This window comes from Cryptomeria japonica, chromosome 11, assembly GCF_030272615.1.
Source record: "Cryptomeria japonica chromosome 11, Sugi_1.0, whole genome shotgun sequence".
NCBI classification, from domain to species: domain Eukaryota; kingdom Viridiplantae; phylum Streptophyta; class Pinopsida; order Cupressales; family Cupressaceae; genus Cryptomeria; species Cryptomeria japonica.
In genome coordinates this window covers 334844999-334866765 of record NC_081415.1, presented here as the reverse complement: position 1 = coordinate 334866765, position 21767 = coordinate 334844999, and the positions used below count along the sequence as shown (strand labels likewise).

At 40.0% G+C, this 21767-nt stretch overlaps 1 protein-coding gene across 3 annotated transcripts in view; it reads right to left on the bottom strand.

Moving 5' to 3' along the window:
- Positions 1 to 21382, bottom strand: part of LOC131075007 (glycerol-3-phosphate acyltransferase 9) — a 211544-nt gene extending 190162 nt beyond the window's left edge. The window contains exons 1-2 of one of the 3 annotated variants that reach the window (XM_058011779.2): positions 21152 to 21382; positions 20764 to 20882 (exon numbers count right to left, since the gene is read on the bottom strand). In XM_058011779.2, coding sequence (XP_057867762.2) covers positions 20764 to 20870 — 107 coding nt within the window. In that variant the 5' untranslated portion in view covers positions 20871 to 20882; positions 21152 to 21382. The other 2 variants (XM_058011794.2, XM_058011803.2) reach the window with 2 other exon arrangements.
- Positions 21383 to 21767: the final 385 nt, after the last annotated feature.

The window sequence follows — 21767 nt, the reverse complement described above, 5'->3', positions numbered from 1 at the left end:
ACTATCCACGGGCGAACAGGCAGGCCGAGGCGACCGATAAAATAATCATGTCGGTGATATATAAGTCTTGCGGAGTGGAGAAGGATGACTGGGAGGAGCGCCTACCGTCAGTACTTTGGGCATACCGAACAACTTACAAACTACTGGATAGACTCCCTTCCAGCTAATGTATGGACAAAAAGCCGTGGTGCCAGTTGATTTCATGGTGCCAAGTCTCCGGATCGCCATCAATAATCGACTTGGCGACATGGAAAGCCTGAGGGAGAGACTGTACGCTTTGAACAAATTGGACGAACGAAGGATGATGGCTCAATGGGCGACAGAGATAGCCCAGCAAAGACGGAAGGTTTGGCATGACAAGCATCTCCGGCGAATGAAGTTTACTCCTGGGCAGTTGGTGTTGAAATTCAACGGAAGGAACGAAATCAAACCTAGGAAATTCAAAGTGCGTTGGCTAGGACCCTTCAAGGTACGCGAGGTCAATACCAACGGGGCAATTAAGTTGTGGACGTTGGACGGGGAAGAGATACCAGACGCTGTCAACAGGTCGAAATTAAAAATTTGCCACGAACGGAGGGAGCCCGGACCATGATGGATGCTTAAAAAATATATATATATATATATATAAATAAATAGAAGGAACCAAAAAAAAAAGTGGGCCCACCGTACGGTGGAACCACCGTGTGGTGGGGCCACCGACGGTTGATGCCACCGTGCGGTGGTCACTGCACACCACACACAAAAGCCCGCACAACCCCGCGGAAACAAATAAAAGCCCACAACCGAGGGGGAAAGAGGAACAGCCGCGGGGGGGAGAATGACGCCACGCCACACAGCCCACACGCACAGTCGCAGCCACAAAGCCGAAGCCGCACAGCGCGCAGCCACACAATCGCACACGCGCAGCCAAGCCCGCACGCACCAAGCCGCACAAGTCTGTGCCGCTACGACAGACAGGTTTTAGTTTTGAAAAAAAAAAAAGGTTATAAAAGCAGAATTGAAGAAGTAATCTGGTACTAATGGACATAAACAGGAACAAGGCAGATTGGCGGAAACCGTTGCAGCCATTAGAAGACAAGTTGCAGGGAGGGCAAAAAGAAACCAGTGCAGACACAGGCAAACGGATTTTACCATCTGGGGTGCGCATTGCAGGTAGTCTCGGTATGAGCACCAGTCAAAAAAGCAAGAAGCATCGTCCCAAACCCTTGGCGACAAAGGACAAAGATGAAATAACAGCAGATAATATTATGTTCGAGGGTTTGAATGGAATCGACTATCGGAACTGGTGGGCAAAGACACCTCAGGATGATTTAATAAAGAACAGCCTTTGCCGGGCACAGGTACACTGGGCCGTCCAGATGCCAGTTTTTTCGATAAAGGACTTTGAGGTGGTTTTGCGTGCCATGATTGGCAGCTATGACAGACATCGCCACCAATCGATATTTGATCATCAACATCAGAGGATAACAGTGTCATTCACGGCAGGCGAGTTCACTAGGGTATTTGGCATACCGGAGATAAAAGGAAAGAAAATAGACACTTCACAGAAAATATCCCCAGAGAATCGTGCCACACTTCTCCAGTTGATGTTGCGCGATAACCTTACCCAAGGCGAGAAAGATAGCCTCAAGAGTGCAAGCAAGAGTCGGTGAGTGAAGAAACAATTTTTTGCCAAGGGCGTATGGCGATGCCTGTTGTCGGTGGTGAAGAGTCACCTCACAGGTGCCACCCGCGCGTCGGACATAGCCATTGCACAGATAGTGTTGATGAACGGGCTGCACAATGGAATGGTATACGATTGGGCGTCACTATTGGCTGATAGGATGGACAAGTTCATGACGCTGCAATACAAGAAGTTCTACATGCCGCATCATGCCATTGGATTATTCCTGGACGCAGTCCGCACGCAAATCACCCCGGGCTCACAACCATTGGAGCCACAGGGGCATGTTGCACCAGACCAACCGCCCATATTCTATTGGTCCCACTTGGACGTCTTGGCACATGGCACGGAGGCACGTTTGGGTACAAAAAGAAAGAAGGCCGCCATGTCCGATACGGAGTCCGACACGGAAGAGTCCGAGGCTGAGGATGCAGAAAGTGGTAGGGAGGAATCCACAGACACCTCCCAGGTAAGCGAAGGGAGTTTTCGACTGGCAGGCAGAAGGGGCGACCAGTTGCCTGAAGAAGAGGTAGTGGAGTCTGCAGGTACAGTAGGGTCTACTATAGCATCACAGGTGCAGGTCCACTTTACACCAGCCCGCTTACCAAAGACTTGTCAGTTGGCGGTGCCGCGGTCCTTCGAGACAGTGAGTGTAGTCACCACGGTACCAGTTCCTAGTTTCAAGCAGCCTCGGGCGACGATAGCCATGACACCACCACGGGTGGAGACCTTGGCGAGTGCAGAGGCTTCCATGGTGCACGAGGTGTCGGATGTGCCAGGGTTGCCCGGATATATGCAGGAGGCAATGACGGCAGCAGGCACTCTTCATGATGACCTCACTAGCTGGTTAAGCTGTTACCAGATGGCACCCGTGGCACCGGGAGAGGCCACTCTATCCCCAGGGCGGACCACGTATTCCTTGGATGTCATTGATCTCGAGGAAGGGAGTTCCCCGAGCAGCAGGGCAGCTCAGAGGGTTGCTTCACCCCCTGCGGTGGTAGTAACCAGTCCGTACAGAGCAGAGGAGGTGCCCGTGGGAAGTCAGCAGGGTGGAGAGTTGGAGCAATTTATTACTGAGATGACTCAGGGAGCACAGCGGCTTGTGTCATCTGCCACGCTCTAGGCCGATGCGACCATGGTTGGGCGGATGGAAGGGTTGTTGACCTTTGCCCGCACGGGATGCCGAGCTGAGTTTGAGAGGTGTTTTGAGTGTGTCGGATGGCCGGACACGGAGAGCCTGGCGATGCTAGAGGCTTGGCGCCTCACTAAGGGGGTTGGCGAGACCCAGATGCAGTCGTTGGTGAGAGAGGTAGAGCAGGCCTTCCGTGAAGGTTATCTAGAGCTTCGAAGGTCACAACAGACGGCAACTACAGTTGAGGCTTTGAGGGTGGCAGCAGTAACAGCTCGGGAGGAGCTGGCTACCAGGTTTCGCGAGCTAGAGGCTACCATGGCACAGAACCAGGCAGCGGTGGACATTTTAGTAGCAGAGAAGTCTGCCTTGCTGATACAATTGGAAGAGGAGAGGGCCTCGAGGGAGCTGTTGGAGACTCGGTTGGTCAGTGCCCTGGAAAATGTGGACAAGAAGGATAAGGAGGTGCTCGAGGCAGCCTATATGGTAAAGACTGCTATGGAGCGGCAGATGGTTGCGGAATGGGATCTCAAGAGGAGGACGGAGCAGGTGTATGAGCTCCGTGGGCGCTTGGTGTCCACTGCTACACCACCACCGGCGCCTTCTTCATCAAGGACGCCTTCTGCACTTCCTTAGTTTTTTCTTCCTCTGGATTTTTGTGAGCTCCATGTATTCTCCATTTTGTTGTAAGTCGCTGGAGATGACTTTTCTTTTTGGGGGGGATGATGTTAGCCGCATTATTGTATACGGGAATAAGAATAGTTAATTAAGTCGTAATTGGGTTGGTTAGTTGGCAACCGAGGGGTGGCAGTTGCGGTGCGACGGTTGGCGCTCGCACCCCCTCGGTATCTTTATATACTCCCGATTGTAACTTGTGAAGGACACGAATTATGAATGGAATAATATATCTGATACTTGTCTGATATCTATGGCATTGTTCTGCATTACGTACTTTATGCTTTAAGTTATTCACCGGAGAGGGCAAACACCTTGGAACCAGGAACCATTGGTTCTTAGTCCCCATGGAACCCCTGACAGGTTAGTGTTGCTGAAGACAATAAACGAAGTAAATGTGAAGGTAGTGGGTAGGAAGTTTGAGCGCTAAGGCATGAAGTATGCATCGAGCCTGAGGCCCTATGCCCGACTCGGACAGCAAATGGCATAAGGTGGCAGCAGGCATTTTGCTCAACACCTGATGGGTAAGTTTGAGCCCAACAAGAAGGGAATGCGGAAGGAAGCAACTTGTAAAGAGATGTACCAAGGGTTGAGAAATGTTAACACGCCTTTTCTGTTAAAACCATCCACCAAACCCTTAATAGTAACGAACAACAAATGAAAGGCGTGCAACTAAGGCAAGATACAAGCAGGAAAAGGAATGGATAGGCCATGTGTGCACAGAAGACCGTAAACACATGTTTTAAGCAGCACTACTCTTCTACGCCCCTAGAAAAGCTCGACCTTCCTCCCAATGGCTCATATCAAATCTTTGGCAGGTTCACAATGATTTGATGGCATTTTTTTATGCGATTTATTGGGAGAAGTTGCACAATACCCCATTTATGATTGGAGAACTTCTATTCTAATATCCCTTGTCTTCCAAGCGCATTTTCAGCTAGTTTTCTTGAGCGAATCTAATCTACTAGTAGGTCATAAATGAAGTTTTTCTCTCATGCCTCCTAGATGATCAGATTTCATTAATGTTGCTGCATTTCTTTGGGCTAGCTGGCGGCTAGGGTTTTCTTGGCTTGCCACGTTTCTCATTTTTTTGGCTTCCTCTTTCTAAATTGTTAATTATAGTCTTAGTCGTAACACTCAGAAAAAATAAATCTATCTCCTTATTTTTTATCAGCGCACAGAAACTAAGTTTGTCCTGTGCAATTTAATTAAGATTAAATTTAGTTAGTATTAACTAACAAAATTGCTATGCTATGTTAATGCATCATTGAGTTTACTTAAGGAAATGATCGCCGGTGTAGAAGGATCGTGGCTCCACACAGGGGTCACGACCCTATGTGGAACCACGTGGTTCCACATAGGATCGCGACCCCCTGTGGAGGCACGATCCAATGGAAGCAAACGATATATATACGCTACCCTCTCCGTAGAATAAGATAATTTCGATAGGAGAAAACAATACAGTGATCGGTAGTAAAACATAATCATTTGTTTTCAACTGCAGAGGCAAATCGATAAGACTATTAAAATCGGTTTTACATTCCTTATATTCTACGCTAAAACCTTTAAACTAGTTGTCTCAGAATTCTGATTGCTCAGAAAATAATAACAGTCTATTTACATTTACATGGTATCAGAGCCTAACTACTTAAGATCCGAATAGACTAAAAGCGAAGTTTACATATCAAATCGAAGATTTCTAAAATGGCAAACACAATCAGATTCGAGGGCAGACTCAAAGGAGCAGCAAATTTTGTGGCTTGGAAAGTCAGAATTATGATAGTATTAAAAGAGAACAAAGTAATCAAATTCATAAAAGAAGACAAGCCCGAACCTGCAGACGAACCTGAGAAAACCGTGTGGAATGAAGGAAATGATAAAACTGTAAAAATCGTGATAGATGCAGTAAGGGATCACATAATACCACTTATATTAAAATATGACAACGCTTATAAAATGTTCAAAACCCTTGAAAGGACGTATGAGATAAACAATCTGAGCAAAACCCTGGCTCTAAAAAGACAGTTGAACCACATAAGTATAAATAAAGGTGAAACAATAAACTCATACTTCATGAGGATAGGTTCACTCAAAGATCAACTGCAAAAACTTGATTATCATGTCGAGAAGCAAAAACTATCAATGATTACTCTAGATGGATTACCTCAATCCTGGGAATCATTCAAACAAGGCATAAATGCAAGGGATAAATTTAGAGAATTTGATCGACTAAGGGATGACTGCCTCCTTGAAGAGTCAAGGCAAATGAAAGGGGGAAATCACAAAACTAAAGATGAGGACCTCCACATTTTGAATACCGACTCCCGTAAGAAAAGGCAAGAAGAGAAACTTCAAGAAGAGAAAATCCCATCATGGGAAAAGCCTTCATAAGAAAGACATGTCAAAAATCCAATGTCATAGATGTGATCAGTACGGACACATGTCATTCAATTGTCCTGATAAAGTAAAACAGCAGGCATCATTCGCCAAAGTAGAGAGGAACACAGAACTTGAATCTGAGAAGTTTGTATTATATTCAGCACTATCAAGTCAAGCTTCAAACAAGTCTAAAACTTGGGTGATAGACAGTGGATCGTCAAGACATGTCACCGGATTCAGAGAATTACTAGACTCAATAGAAGAGGGATCAAATGAAGAGGTAACAATAGGGGATGACTCTACACATCCTGTAAAAGGTGTCGGAACATGTACAATCAGACTGAAGTCTGGAATCTCAATCCAACTCACTGGGGTACTATTTGTACCAAGCATCAAAAGGAACTTAGTCTCTATCTCTGCACTTGAGGATGACGGATATAGAGTCTCATTCATAGAAGGAAAGGTAATGGCATGGCCAAAAACATCCACCTTCAAAAGAGCACAAGTGATTGGTTACAAACAAGGACACCTATATGAATTGTGTAATGAGCCAGATCAAACCTTACTTCATGAAGTCATAGATCAAGCGGAAACTTGGCATAGAAGACTAGGGCACTTACATTTTCGTGCTCTACCCTCTATGGAGAAATTAGTCACAGGACTACCTAAACTAAAGCCAATTCATTCAGATGTTTGTAAAGGATGTGCACTAGGGAAAAACACTAAAAGCTCTTTTCCCTGCAGTTCTAGAAAAACTAAAGGAGTACTAGAACTAGTTCACTTTGACTTATGTGGGCCTATGTCTGAACCATCACTAGGAAACGCATTATACTATGTAATCTTTGTAGACAATTTTTCTAGGAAAACTTGGATTTATTTCCTTAAAAGTAAAGAATCTGAAGATATTCTTAGGAAATTTCAAGAGTTCAAATCTATTACAGAAAATCACTCTGGTAGGAAAATCAAAACTCTTAGGCCTGACAATGGTAGGGAATACACATCAGAAGTATTTAAAGAGTTTTGCAAAGATGTTGGGATTAAGAGGGAGTTCACTGTACCCTACAATCCTCAACAAAACGGGGTTGCTGAAAGAAAAAATAGAACAATAGTAGAAGCGGCAAGGGCTATGTTGTTAGATCAAAACCTAGAAACTACACTTTGGGGAGAAGCCACTAATACCGCTGTATACATTCAAAACAGATGTCCTCACTCTCATATTGGTGACAAAACTCCTGAAGAAGTCTTTATTGAAATTAAACCTGATATTAGCCATCTCAAAATATTTGGATGTCCTGTTTATATTCATGTACCTAAGGAGAAAAGAACTAAATTAGAACCTATTGGACAGAAAGGGATTTTTGTAGGATATACTGAAACATCTAAAGCCTACCGAATATTCATCCCTGGTCAAAGACAAATAGAATTAAGCAGAGATGTCATATTTGAGGAAGATATAGCTATTAACAGAACAAGGAGTTCCATCACACCTGAAATACCAACTAATTCCATTAATTTGGAAGAAGATTCTCTTTCTGAAACTCAGAGGGAGCATCTTGAGGATATCACCTTGGAACTTGAGAACACTACAACAGAGAATCCCAGGAAGAGACCACTATGGGCCACTAAAACAGTACAGGAAGCAGAATCCTTTGCAGCACCTAGAGGAACAGTTAGAGAAAGCAAAAGACATTCAAAGTTCTCTAGCTATGTTACTCTAATGACAGACCTGATAGATGTTGAACCTTCAAGTGTCGGAGAGGCTCTTAAACAACAAGTATGGAAGGATGCAATGATAGAAGAATATCAATCTATCTTAAAGAATGATGTGTGGAAAATTGTGCCTAGACCTAAAGGAAAATCAGTTGTATCTTCTAAATGGCTCTTTAAAATTAAGCATGTTGCTGATGGCAGTATAGAAAAACATAAGGCAAGATTTGTTGCTCGAGGCTTCTCACAGAAGGAAGGAATTGACTATGAAGAAACATTTGCACCTGTTGCACGATACACTTCTGTCAGAACAATCCTGGCTATAGCAGCATCTAAAGGATGGAAAGTTCATCAAATGGATGTAAAAACTGCATTTTTGAATGGAACGATTGAAGAAGAAGTATATCTAGAGCAACCTGAGGGATTTGAGGTAAATAATGCTAAAACACATGTATGCAAGTTAGAGAAAGCACTGTATGGATTAAAACAAGTTCCCAGAGCATGGTACGAAAGAATTGACAGTTACTTATTAGAGATAGGTTTCTCTAAAAACATTGCTGATCCAAATCTGTATTTCAAAATAATCAAAGGTGAAATGTTGATACTCATATTATATGTAGATGACTTATTAATTACAGGCGGAGATCATCTCATTGCAAAATGCAAACAGGAACTAGCTTCAGAGTTTGAGATGAAGGATTTAGGTCTACTCCATTATTTCCTTGGATTAGAAGTATGGCAAAAACCAGATGGTATTTATCTAAATCAAGATAAATACACCATTGACATTCTGAAGAGATTTGGAATGATGAATTGTAAGCCAATGTCATCTCCTATGGAAACAAACCTACATAAACTATAAGAAGCTATAGCAGATTCCAAATTTGCAGATCCAACATTATACAGACAAATTATTGGATCATTAATGTACCTAGTCAATACCAGACCTGATATATGTTATGCAGTAAATGCACTCAACCAACACATGGTTGAACCCAAAGAAATACATTTGGTTGCAATAAAGCATATATTGAGATATCTACAAGATACCTTGGACTATGGACTGCATTATGAACACGCTGCATTGAACCTACATGGATACTCTGATTCAGACTGGGCTGGAAGCGTGATAGACAGGAAGAGCACTTCAGGATGCTGTTTCAGCTTAGGGCCAGCTATGGTATCTTGGATCTGCAAAAAACAATCTTCCGTAGCTCAGAGCTCCACAGAGGCTGAATATATAGCTGCATCCATGGCAACTAAGGAAGCCATATGGTTGAGGAAATTGATAGTAGGATTGTTTCGTGAAAGTCTGCAGACTACTATCATTCATTGTGACAATCAGAGCTGCATTAAACTTTCAGTAAATCCAATTTTTCATGATAGATCCAAGCACATTGAGATCCCATATCACTATGTAAGAGACATGACAAAGAGAAAGGTAATAAGACTGGAATATGTCAATACAGGAGATCAAACAGCTGACATTCTCACCAAACCCCTAGCAAGAGTGAAAATTGATCACTTCAGGAGGTATCTTGGTATGGTTAAAATGTAATTGATGTCTAAAATTTATGTAAACTTCTTGGTCATATATTTGAGTATATGAAGTTGTAAAGCGGAAAATCGCGATCGAACCCTAGTTGCTCTCCCCTCTTCCAACTCCAAGGAGAGAGAAGGGAGATTCACTAGGGTTGATGGTTTTCACTTAGGGGAGAGACTTTACATTCAAAAGAGGGGTTGAAACCCACAAGATCCAATCCCACGTAATGCAAGATTGGATGCTAAATGAGTTTCAAGGGTTATGACAGCAAGGCTACCCTCTTTTGTAAAGAATGTGCATAGAAGAATTAAGCTAGGAATGCATAGAAAGTGAGAAAGATTCGCTTATAAACTGAGAAAGGAATACAGTATGAAGCTGCGGACCTGGAATTAGCAGTAAAATGTCGATACGGCGCTGTCCTGCAAATTTGAGCGAAAGTTGCCGGGACGATGGCGCCCGAGCGCCACGGTCCTCCGAAAAATCCGCGAAACGAAGGGGGATTTGTTCGTCTCTGCACGAGGATTCCAGATCTTCAATTTCAGCCACGTACCTGCAACCTACACACAGAAAAGCGAAGATGATTGGGGGGTTAGGGATTAGGGGTTTGCCTTTAGGTCAAACCCCGGTTTTGGAATTAACCAAGAAATGAGCAATGCTGTAAATGTAAATGTCTGTAATGTAAAACAAGTACTAATACCTTGTTGTAAGGATGTTTGTATCCTTATGTGCGAAGGTATAGATGTTGTATGTTGTATGTTGTAGTAGTATGTTGTAAGTGATCTCCTCTTCAATGGTTGAACCCTTGTCTTGAATGCAACACTTAGCCTTGAATGGAGACTTGAAATGATCAATTGCTTGAAGGAATGCTTGAATGCTTGAATGCTTGAGTATAGTTTCCACGCTTTTTCCGTCATGTATCTCTCTAAATGAGAGAGGAAAATGTAGTTTATATACTTGTCATTTAGGGCTGATAGACTGATTTTCCCGACCTTAGGCCGACCAGGAAAGATAATTTTCCAATTTGCAAACATAAAGACCCGAAGTCCAAAAGAGACCGGGCCCAAAATAGGACCCAGGGACCAGGGCGTTGGGCGCCATGGTCCTGGGGGACCAGGGCGCTGGGCGCTCTAGTCCCACCTCTCGGGACAGCAGGGTGCAAAGGAGGTTCAGGCCAGGGTGCAAGAAAATGCAGTTTTCAGTGTCATAATCAAGTTTCGGGGTCTCCATTCAAGTTGCGTGTTGCATCGCCATCGTGAAGACCGAAATGCAGTCGAAATTGCAAGTGTCGCAATTTTAGGACGCTACATTTAGCCCCCACTTTAGCGGGAGTATGTATGCTCATACTTCCGGTAAAGTACAAGGAAACAATATTGAAAGACTTTCACCACGTCAAGGAGGCAAGATACACCAAGCCCCCAGTGGACTAAGGATCTTACGGCTTCGATTGACAAAGTAAAAGGGAAGATCACGAGGGAGAACCATGACTGTCAGTAGCAAGGTTCCCTCACTATGAGTCATGCAAGAAAGATATCAAAAATTTTCAAGGCAAAGCTAAATTTGTCAAGAAATTTTCAAGTATCTTGAAAAGATATGAACGGGATGTATGCCCCCCTACGTTAAAGCGATCGCACACGCCTCACCGGGGGTGATTGCTTTAAGGTAGTGATACATATAAGAAATGAGAAAGGAGCACGTTATCGCAAGGATTTAGCCCCCAAGTGTGAGATAAGCCCAAGGATAATAGATACAAAACACAAAGCACGAGGTGACTTCGCTTTCCTCGGGGTCAGTATGCTGTATGATTATTCATGTATATCATATGTATGTATGCATAATTGTTCTTCATTCTCCAATCAAGGAAGGTCACCTAGAAGAAGGGAACACATGTGTCTTTTGAGTCAACATGAGAGAGATCGAGAGATCTCAATACTTTGCATCGTCCTCAAGTAGGCAACACCAAGGACAACAAATAGAAGAATGAGAGTAACATATAGAAGAAGTAACACAAGAGAGGAGGAGAGAATCTGCTATGCTAATGTATCTAGTCTAGCACGTCATCTACCCCCCGATCTTGCTGATCAATGTTTCGGGAAGGCAGGGAACACGCTAGAGGAGGAACATCCAACACAGCAGATGGAGCTATCACAAGATCCAAACAAGGGCTATGTTCATGTTCCGAGCCACATTGTTCTTGTCTAGGAGCTAGGATAAGTGCTTTAGAAAATTCATTAGATAAATGGTTATCAATATCAAAAAGTTCATATTCACTATCAGAAGCAAGAGGAGTAACATTTTCATCTATAGCATCATCAAGATTTATAAAAATAGGGTCTTTAATTCGCACAGGATCAAGATCATCATGCATCTTATGTTTTGGAGATTTTGGAGAAAATGGAATAATGCTTGTTGACGGTGTTTTTGGAGATTGCAAAGTTTGAGAAGCAGCTCCTTGAGCTCTAAGACGACGCTTTCGTCGACGTTCGCGTGCAGAACGATTTCGTCTAGTCTTAGTAGGAAGTTGAGAAGATTGAGGAGGAGGAATGTTCTCATCCTTATCACTTGGGTGTTTAGGTTGTGGTCTCTTAGGTTGAATAATAGGAGAAGAAGAAGGTCTCTTCTCTCTATAAAAGGAAGGAGGAGGAACTGCTCCATATAAAGGAGGAATTTTTGGTTTAGGAAGGAGACCAAGTCCATCATGACGAGGAGGGATAGGTCTACTTTTAGGAAGTTTATTAGATATAGTCACATCCATAGGAATGGGTTGGGAATCTTCTTGAGGAAAGACATTAGTTTTATCTTTCAAAGGAAGAACTTCCTTCTCAAGAATGATAGGGATATCAAGTTTGGGTGTTCTAGGTTCACTTAGAGATAGGATCATATCTGTTTTCCACTTTTGATAAGATTTGAAAAGATGATCACTTCGCAGAGGAAGAGATTGGAATTGTTTAGGCCAAAAGTAATCAATAGGAACGCTAGAAGTTCTTTCAGCTGGTTTAAAGAGACTATGATTGACAGTAACAACTTCACCATTATGGGGAAATTTCAAACACTTGTGAATAGAAGAAGCAATAGCTTTCATGGAAGATAGCCAAGGATAGCCAAGCTTCACACGAAATTGTTCGGAAGATGGAATAATAACAAAGTTCACATCAAGGGATTTGTTATGGACCTCAATAGGCAATGTAATAGAACCGATTGCAGGAGAAGAAAATGCATCAAATAGTTTCACAATCACATCTGTTTTGTCATATATCACTTGATTCAATTGCAAAGTAAAAAGAAATTCTTCAGTAATAACATTAACCATGCACGAAGGATCAATAAGCACTCCACGGCAAGGTGTATTCTTGACTTTTGCAACTATGTATAAAGGACCATCAGGTGCCCTAATGGTTTCACTGGAATCAAATGTGATGGAAGGTTCTTTAGGGTTTTCTTGCTGCTCTACAAAGTTAATCACATTCGGAGTCATAGACACAAGACCATCAGATGAAAAAGAGGAATCGTTAGTCTCAATCGCATTAGAGGTATGAGAAGGTAATGGATCAATGAAAATCTGAAGATTTTGATTAGGAGGAGCTACAGATGTGTTGCCTTTATCATTCACTCCAGAAACAGAAATAGTATTATTATCAATCAAATCTTGAATTTTACCCTTTAAAGAAAAACATTTTTCAGTATCATGCCCAGGCTGACGATGAAATTGAAAAAAAGCTTTGTTATCAAAATAAGGTGAAGTAATCTTTGCAGGATCAATTTGTCTTATAGGAGGAAGAGTAAGCACATTTTGTTCCAATAACTTATTCATAATACTATGCAATGATTCATTCAAAGGAGTATATTTTCTTTCTTTCTTGAAAAATTTAGAAATAGGAGGCACACCTGATGCTGCATTCACATTGTTGTTGATGATGTTTTCATTGAATTTGATGGAATCTCTGTTCGGTTTAAACTTCCCAAATGGTTGTTGACTGCTATCACCCTTATCACTCGGAGCCATAGGATGTGATTGTTCCATTTGACTCACAGTCAGTTGATAATTGTGAAGAGTTGCACACAACTGTTGGAAAGAAGTAAACTCAGAAAACAGAAGTTTGTCTCGAATATCTTTTTGTAAATTAGAAATAAAGATTCTTTGAATATCATTGTCAGGCACTGGAAAAGAAATTTGAGCATACAAATGCTTATATCTACCAATGAAATCAGTCACTTTTTCTTTAACACCTTGTTTACAATGCATTAAATCAATCAAAGTAACTTTAGGACTTATATTGTTTTGAAATTGTTGAATGAAAGCATTTGCAAGTTGTTCGAAAGAAGTAATAGAATAGGAAGGCAACGAGCAATACCATTGTAGGGCTTTGTCTCTTAATGTTCTAGTAAACAATTTTGCAAGCAACCTTTGGTCATAAGCAAAATCAGTACATATTGTTTGAAAAGTCTTAACATGTGTTAGAGGATCACCTTTACCATTATAAAGCTCCAAATGCGGAATTTCAACATGTTTAGGAGGGATAGCTCGAACAATGTCAAGAGAAAGTGGGCTCGCAACATCAAATGTGGGCACACTAAACTTAGATTGATTCATGGAGGCAATTTGTTGCTGTAAAGAAGAGACAGTTTGTGCAAGATTGTTAATGGTCGCTTCAGTCGAAGAGTTCATATTAGATGTGTTAGATTGAGATGGAGGTGTTATGTTATTGAAAGAAGGTAAAGAGTAAGGTGGTGGGACCCTATGATAATTAATCATAGGAGATGATTGGACAGGAGGAACACTACAAGGAGGAATGGAATGATTGAATGAATTGCCCCCTTGCGTCATGTTCATTTGTGGAGATGTAATAGGAACACTCATTGAAGGGACGAATGAAGAAGTCGGATTAAATGAAGGAAGAGGGTTAATTGAAGAAGAAGGATTGCCCCCATGACTGGTGATCACAGAAGGAATGTCTTGTGTAGAAGTAGCCATTATGTTTGATGTAAAGGTAGGTATGCTAGCAATAGAAGTCATCAAAGGAATAGAATGATTGACTTGAGTAGGAGGTTGTGTATAACCCAAATTTTCAGCACAACTCTTCATAGGCATCACATTCGAATCCACAATGTGTGCAATACCACGCAAAATATCAATTCCATTCTTCTCACTTTGAAGCATTCGTTTTAGACCCTCAATTAAAGGAAGAGCTTGACTATCGGGGTATTCTTGAGACATCCATTGTCGAAAATCGTCAAATTGGTTATCCAATTTCGAAAGTTGTTCTTCAGAAACCTCATGAAGAGCTTCTTCATCATTAGGAGGATTAGAGGAATTACCCATGTCCTCGTTAAAAAGGCTATTCAAATTAGGTTCCATCTCCTCGGTAATTAAACCTCGGAAAGACTTAATTCTACGGCTTCGTCTAACGGGAATAGTGTAAGTAGGGCTTATTGTTGTAAAACTCATGCACTAGAGAGAGAGAGAAAGTTTTGAATTTAGAGGTAGCAATTTTCAGTAAAATCAGCCAATCTTCCAGATTTAAGCTGTCAGGGACGATGGCGCTCGGAGTGCACACGGTCCTCGCAACTTTTTTCCAAATTTTCAGGGATGAAAGATATTGTGGTTTTATTGCGGAATCCAAAGTTACAGCTGATTTGGAGATGCTTTGATCAATGAAATTGTCGGACAAAGGTTGAACCAAGAGGGTTTTAAAAATTAGGGTTTTGACACTTAACCACTTAATTTTCAAAATTAAAGCATAGATATGAATTGATAATTTGTAATAGAAGGGCAGATCTGAAACAAGCATTAACATTTAGACATTTCACAAGTTCAATTACTAAAAAGAAAATTTAGGGTTTTTATGCAATCAACCTCTAAAATTTGCAAAAGATCAAACATGGAAATGTAATCAAGGAATCCAATTTTCAGATCTAACTATGAATAATCAGAAAGGATGTTCACGTCGGGTTCACCAAAATGTAAAGCGGAAAATCGCGATCGAACCCTAGTTGCTCTCCCCTCTTCCAACTCCAAGGAGAGAGAAGGGAGATTCACTAGGGTTGATGGTTTTCACTTAGGGGAGAGACTTTACATTCAAAAAAGGGGTTGAAACCCACAAGATCCAATCCCACGTAATGCAAGATTGGATGCTAAATGAGTTTCAAGGGTTATGACAGCAAGGCTACCCGCTTTTGTAAAGAATGTGCATAGAAGAATTAAGCTAGGAATGCATAGAAAGTGAGGAAGATTCGCTTATAAACTGAGATAGGAATACAATATGAAGTTGCGGACCTGGAATTAGCATTAAAATGTCGATACGGCGCTATCCTGCAAATTTGAGCGAAAGTTGCCGGGACAATGGCGCCCGAGCGCCACGGTCCTCCGAAAAATCCGCGAAACGAAGGGGGATCTGTTCGTCTCTGCACAAGGATTCCAGATCTTCAATTTCAGCCGCATACCTGCAACCTACACACAGAAAAGCGAGGACGATTGGGGGGTTAGGGATTAGGGGTTTGCCTTTAGGTCAAACCCCGGTTTTGGAATTAACCAAGAAATGAGCAATGCTGTAAATGTAAATGTCTGTAATGTAAAACAAGTACTAATACCTTGTTGTAAGGATGTTTGTATCCTTATGTGCGAAGGTATAGATGTTGTATGTTGTATGTTGTAGTAGTATGTTGTAAGTGATCTCCTCTTCAATGGTTGAATCCTTGTCTTGAATGCAACACTTAGCCTTGAATGGAGACTTGAAATGATCAATTGTTTGAAGGAATGTTTGAATGCTTGAGTATAGTTTCCACGCTTTTTCCGTCATGTATCTCTCTAAATGAGAGAGGAAAATGTAGTTTATATACTTGTCATTTAGGGCTGATAGACTGATTTTCCCGACCTTAGGCCGACCAGGAAAGATAATTTTCCAATTTGCAAACATAAAGACCCGAAGTCCAAAAGAGACCGGGCCCAAAATAGGACCCAGGGACCAGGGCGCTGGGCGCTCTGGTCCCACCTCCCGGGACAACAGGGTGCAAAGGAGGTTCAGGCCAGGGTGCAAGAAAATGCAGTTTTCAGTGTCATAATCAGGTTTCGGGGTCTCCATTCAGGTTGCGTGTTGCGTCGCCATCATGAAGACCGAAATGCAGTCGAAATTGCAAGTGTCGCAATTTTAGGACGCTACAGAAGTATGTAACCTTTCCCTGTGTTCACTCCTAAAGGATGACGATTCTTTAGTTAATGAACACTTGTATTTTAACATTGTAAGGTGACGATCTTATAAATGTTTGAAAGATCATATAAACTGAAAATCAGAAAATTTGAATATCAGTAATATGATAAGTTATAGTAGACATTATGTAAGCGGATTAATGTCAATGCACATACTATATCAGAGATATCAAAGTGAGTATATCCCTAGTATCACAAATTGATACTTAAAATTGGATATCAAAGTGAGTATATCCCTAGTGATAAGTCGATGTTTTGACATGTTTTTTATCAGGACTCTTAGGTTTTTGGTATCTTCTGGGTTGCATTGTGATAGTAAAGTATTGTGAATTGACTATATGTAATCCATGTTTTAAAACTGAACTTAAGAAATCATGTTTGAACTTTGTCGGTTAATTCCTGCAGCCATGCCAATTTATTCCTGCAGCCAAATGATTTGTCCCTGTGATATGCGGATTATTTAGGATGATTTCATATGTGAGTTAATGAATGTATTAGTTAAGTAAGATACATATGCATGTCCTTGTATGTTGTTTCTATTTTAGTGCAGATAATAATTGATGCTGCGGTGGAGGATTTTCTTTCGCACCTAAGGACTGGAGAATCACGTTCAGATAGCTAGAGGTCAAACTGAAGGAGATTCAAGCGAGCGCAATGTATGGCATAATAGGAGCAGTTGTACTTCACCATGGGAGTTTAACTCTGGTGCATATTGAATTCGCAAAATATCGCTTTGGCGTGCAAAGACTGTGGTTCGGTTTCAAATCCATAGTTCCTACAGGCAAGCTCTCAGTTATCTCCTTCATCTGACAATTATCCGCCTATTCTTCTAGGCGTAACTTGAGTTGTCCATTGTAGTTGATCTTTTCTTTATAATAAGCTCTTCCTTCTTTTCTGAGAGTTAGACAAAATGGAAAGGGATTGAGCAGAGTTTTTGTCAAGCATTCTGAATTTTCTCTTTTAGAATATGTAATCATCTTTCAAGAAGAAATGAATAAGAATATGTTATTCTGATCTATTAATAGTTCTTTGCTGAGAGTTTGATATCACTCATCCAAGGGGGCCCACTTGGTGAGTGATCCTGTGTTTATGATTATTGAAGTTAGTTTTTACTTAGTTGCAGTAGAAGTTCATGACTGGATTGTTCCTGCAGCCACTGGAAATAGATCCGTTGACTGTTCCTGCAGCCAAGACAGAACGATGTGATTTCTGTTATTTTCATTAGATCATTTCAGCAGTGTTTTGTGAAGCTTTCATGTAGTCTTTTATGATTTCCATTCCTGCCTTTCCTTTCTGCATAATGTTAGTCACTGCAGTAATGCAAAATAATCATTTAAGGAGCTTAGTGCATATATATTGCAGACCCATTTCAAGTTTTACGTTCCTGGATTGACAACTAAATGAACACCAGCCATGAAAATAGTAAACTCTACCATATGAATGTCCAAACTTCGGATTGAGATTTCAATTAGAGGTATTATTATTGTCATTATAGTTGGGGTAGAAACCTAGTATCACAGACTGATACTTAAAATTGGATATCAAAGTGAGTATATCCTTAGTATCACAGGTTGATACTTAAAATTGGATATCAAAGTGAGTATATCTTGAGTATCACGCGATGATACTTCACACCTAGGTGATGTAATTCTCATGAGATTAGTGGTGAGCTCAATTAAGTTTTAGGTCTATACTCCTAAGACTAAGAGGGAGTGTTAATTATAGTCTCAGTCGTAACACTCAGAAAAAATAAATCTATCTCCTTATTTTTTATCAGCGCACAGAAACTAAGTCTGTCATGTGCAATTTAATTAAGATTAAATTTAGTTAGTATTAACTAACAAAATTGCTATGCTATGTTAATGCATCGTTGAGTTTACTTAAGGAAATGATTGCCGGTGTAGAAGGATCGTGGCTCCACACAAGGGTCACGACCCTATGTGGAACCACGTGGTTCCACATAGGATCGCGACCCCCTGTGGAGGCACGATCCAATGGAAGCAAACGATATATATACACTACCCTCTCCATTGAATAAGATAATTTCGATAGGAGAAAACAATACAGTGATCGGTAGTAAAACATAATCATTTGTTTTCAACTGCAGAGGCAAATCGATAAGACTATTAAAATCGGTTTTACATTCCTTATATTCTACGCTAAAACCTTTAAACTAGTTGTCTCAGAATTCTGATTGCTCAGAAAATAATAACAGTCTATTTACATTTACATAAATAAAAGGCACATTTTGTGCTCGTTGTAAGGGGTTCTTCCTTCATTTTCTCTACTAAAGATATGCAAATTTTGCAGCTTTGTAATTGTAAACAGGCTCTAAGCCTCCATGTCAATGAAAGCTAGCATATTTTACATCTTCTCGCATCTTCCTTATGCAAATCTTTTGCCTTCATGGTGGCATGATCATTTCTATAGTTTTGTACATAGAGGTTGAGTGAAATTTGTTTGCAGGGACCATTTGTAAATCTTTTCCCATTCAATACTTGTCAAACCACTTACCTTCATATCTGCCTCAAGAAATTTTGACATAGAGAGCTATGTGAGTTTAATTGCTAGCTTCATTGATGTTGTGTGCTGTTAGTGAGCACGAAGACACCATTTAGTCTAGTTACATCACCACCCTTTTCCTTTCAAGCATTTCTAGTCCCCTTTTTCCTAGCAAGTGATAGAATAGGGTTAGTCAATAGGTTTATTCGATGTTAAGATAGTTAAGCACTTTGCATCTAGATTAGGAGGGGAACCAGCCCATCATTTGGAGGTTTAGCTTCACTCAGCAAGGTCCCACACCTTGAAGCCATTCCAATGTTACACTGAGCTGTTGGATTTGAGATCCAACAAAAGGTTGCAATTAAAATTGACAACAAGGCCCTCTTACACACCAGCCACAACCGTTTCACTTTCCATCTATAGAACAACCACACAATGGAATCACCAGTTCCAAACTTAAGGCATGGACTACACACATTACTATGAAAATTCGACTAAAATATAACTTCAAATATTTAAATCCTTACAAGTATTCCTTTGTTGGCACAAACCCCAAACAACCTGTCACAACAATCATAACTATGAAACAACTATCAACCCATACATATTCTGAAACAAATTTACAATCATTTATTCATCCATATTTCCTCAAACATTAACATGGCATCCATCAATCCTAATTCAAACTGCTTTCAAATCCATTATAGCCAGTTTCAAATTGCAGTGAATTGTGCTAACTTTCTCTTTCACAGATTGGTAACCACAAACTTATAGGCAAACGAACAACTGAAATAAGCCACATAGCCACTGTCCCCAAAACAATTCAAGTTTGCCACAATGCCTAGGGATGCTCCCACATCATGTACCCTAGGTCTCTTTTATAGAACAAGAGCTCTAGGGTTTATAATTGTTAATCACCATCTTAGTGATTCATCTAAGCTAGGAGACAAGAAAACCAAACCTTAAAAAGAATACAGTATAAAAGCACTTTGTACCAAAATAAGAACAGCAGCTTCCCACAAAATTTAGAATCCAATCTAAATATAAGAAAAACGAGAATTGTCATGCTAAAAGATAGAAAGCACAAGGAAAAAAAACATGATATTGTGCTAAATTAGATCAGTGTGACTTGTTGAAAAACAACTACCAACACTGTTGCTCCCTATTGTTGTCATCTTGACTGTGCCTCAACCAAACTACACACAGACCAAGGTTGTCGCTATATACATTTCTCAATCGAGGGGAAACCCTAGATCACTACTCCTAGTCTGAAATCTCTTCAAAAATCTCAAGGTGTAACTATCTTATACACTGCTCTAGCTACTTCTGGTCATGAGCTGACTGTAATCTTTCTCATTTGACAGCTGCAGGCCTATTAGAGACCTCATTCAAATATAAATTAAAAAACTCAATAGTTGTAAGTTGTATATGAGGAGTTATCACTTGCAGGCGTTTTTATGTATACCGCCTGTAGGAAGAAATATGAAACAAATAAAAGATTGAGTTGTGCAGTAATTGGTAAGGGGAATAACGTGAACTTGGCCAATGTGCTGTCATACAACATTTTCAATTACAGTGTCAGCTAAAAAAACATGCAGATTTTCAATTATCATTGTTCAATTTATGTATTTTTCCACGAATACTCTGTGCTTCTTTGGAAAAGCTAATCATATTACCCTTTGTAAATAAACGGGTAATGCATTAGCTGTGGTAGCACAATACTGTATAATGGTTTAACTCTAAATATATAATGAGTTCTAGACTGAGATTTTGTATATGTGTATGTTGGAACAACAAACAATTTTGAATGTCTTGTAATTAGGGTTCTTAAACATTGATTTAGATGTATAACTTTGTATCATTGTATATACCTCCATGGATGCATCGTAAATTGTTAAAATATAGAATGCACACTAAAAATATAAGGAACAAAAATTATTGACAAACATAAAAATGAAGGATACAGTAGAAGCTTCTTGTCTGGCCCCAAAGACCCGTCCAAGTGTGATTCTGCCAGATACTCTTCCACATTGGGATGATCCAAATCAATTTCTGACTTGGACAACTTCATTCTTCAAGATCACTGCATTAAAGGCTGAAACCCCTCTTAGAGATTTCCTTAAAAATTTGTTCACTAAAAAGGTGATTGAACTGGAAACAAACAAAAATAATGTAGGGCCTTCATAGAATCGCTACCGTTCTTCATATAAGTTAGCAGTATATCGTTGTCCAAAAGTTTACATGAAACGATTTGTTTCCTCTTACAAGCAACAGCGCTCAACCGATATCGCAGAAAAATATATAAAATTAGTCTGTTCGTAGATTTTGAATGAAAGTAGTAGATTGGTAGACCTGAATGGTTTCTTGCTGACGCTACTTCCACGGAAATTCGTTCAGAGTGACATCATCTCTGGCGTTGCTCCAATTATGTTGTGCCTTCCACCACTATTCTTCTTGACAATGATATATGTCTTGCTTCTTTGTTTATTTAATTTATTTAAGGAAAATTTTAACCACTGGAATTGATAATTCGAAGCACGGATGATTTCTCTCTTTTCTCTATCTCGTCTGGTTATGGATCATAATGAGTTTGAAGGGAAACATTGATTCTAAAAATGGCATACATTTAATTTCAGAAATTTATTATTATTCTTATTGTTAATACTGATTATGGAAATTGCATGTTTATTATTTGGTAATTATTGTTTAATTTATTATTAAAGTTAACTGGTATCATAGAAAATATATATATTATTTCAAGTGACTATTAAATTATAAATTTTGTAATAATAAAAATTAATTAATTAAATATTTGATTAAAAAATAATTCAATGAATAATTGTTATATAATTTTATTTTTGTATTTATTTATTTTTTATTTATAATTGAAATCTAAATTTCAAGTGTGTAGGAGATAAATTTATATAGAAAGTTCATATTACTACAAAGTAATCAATATAGTTAATTT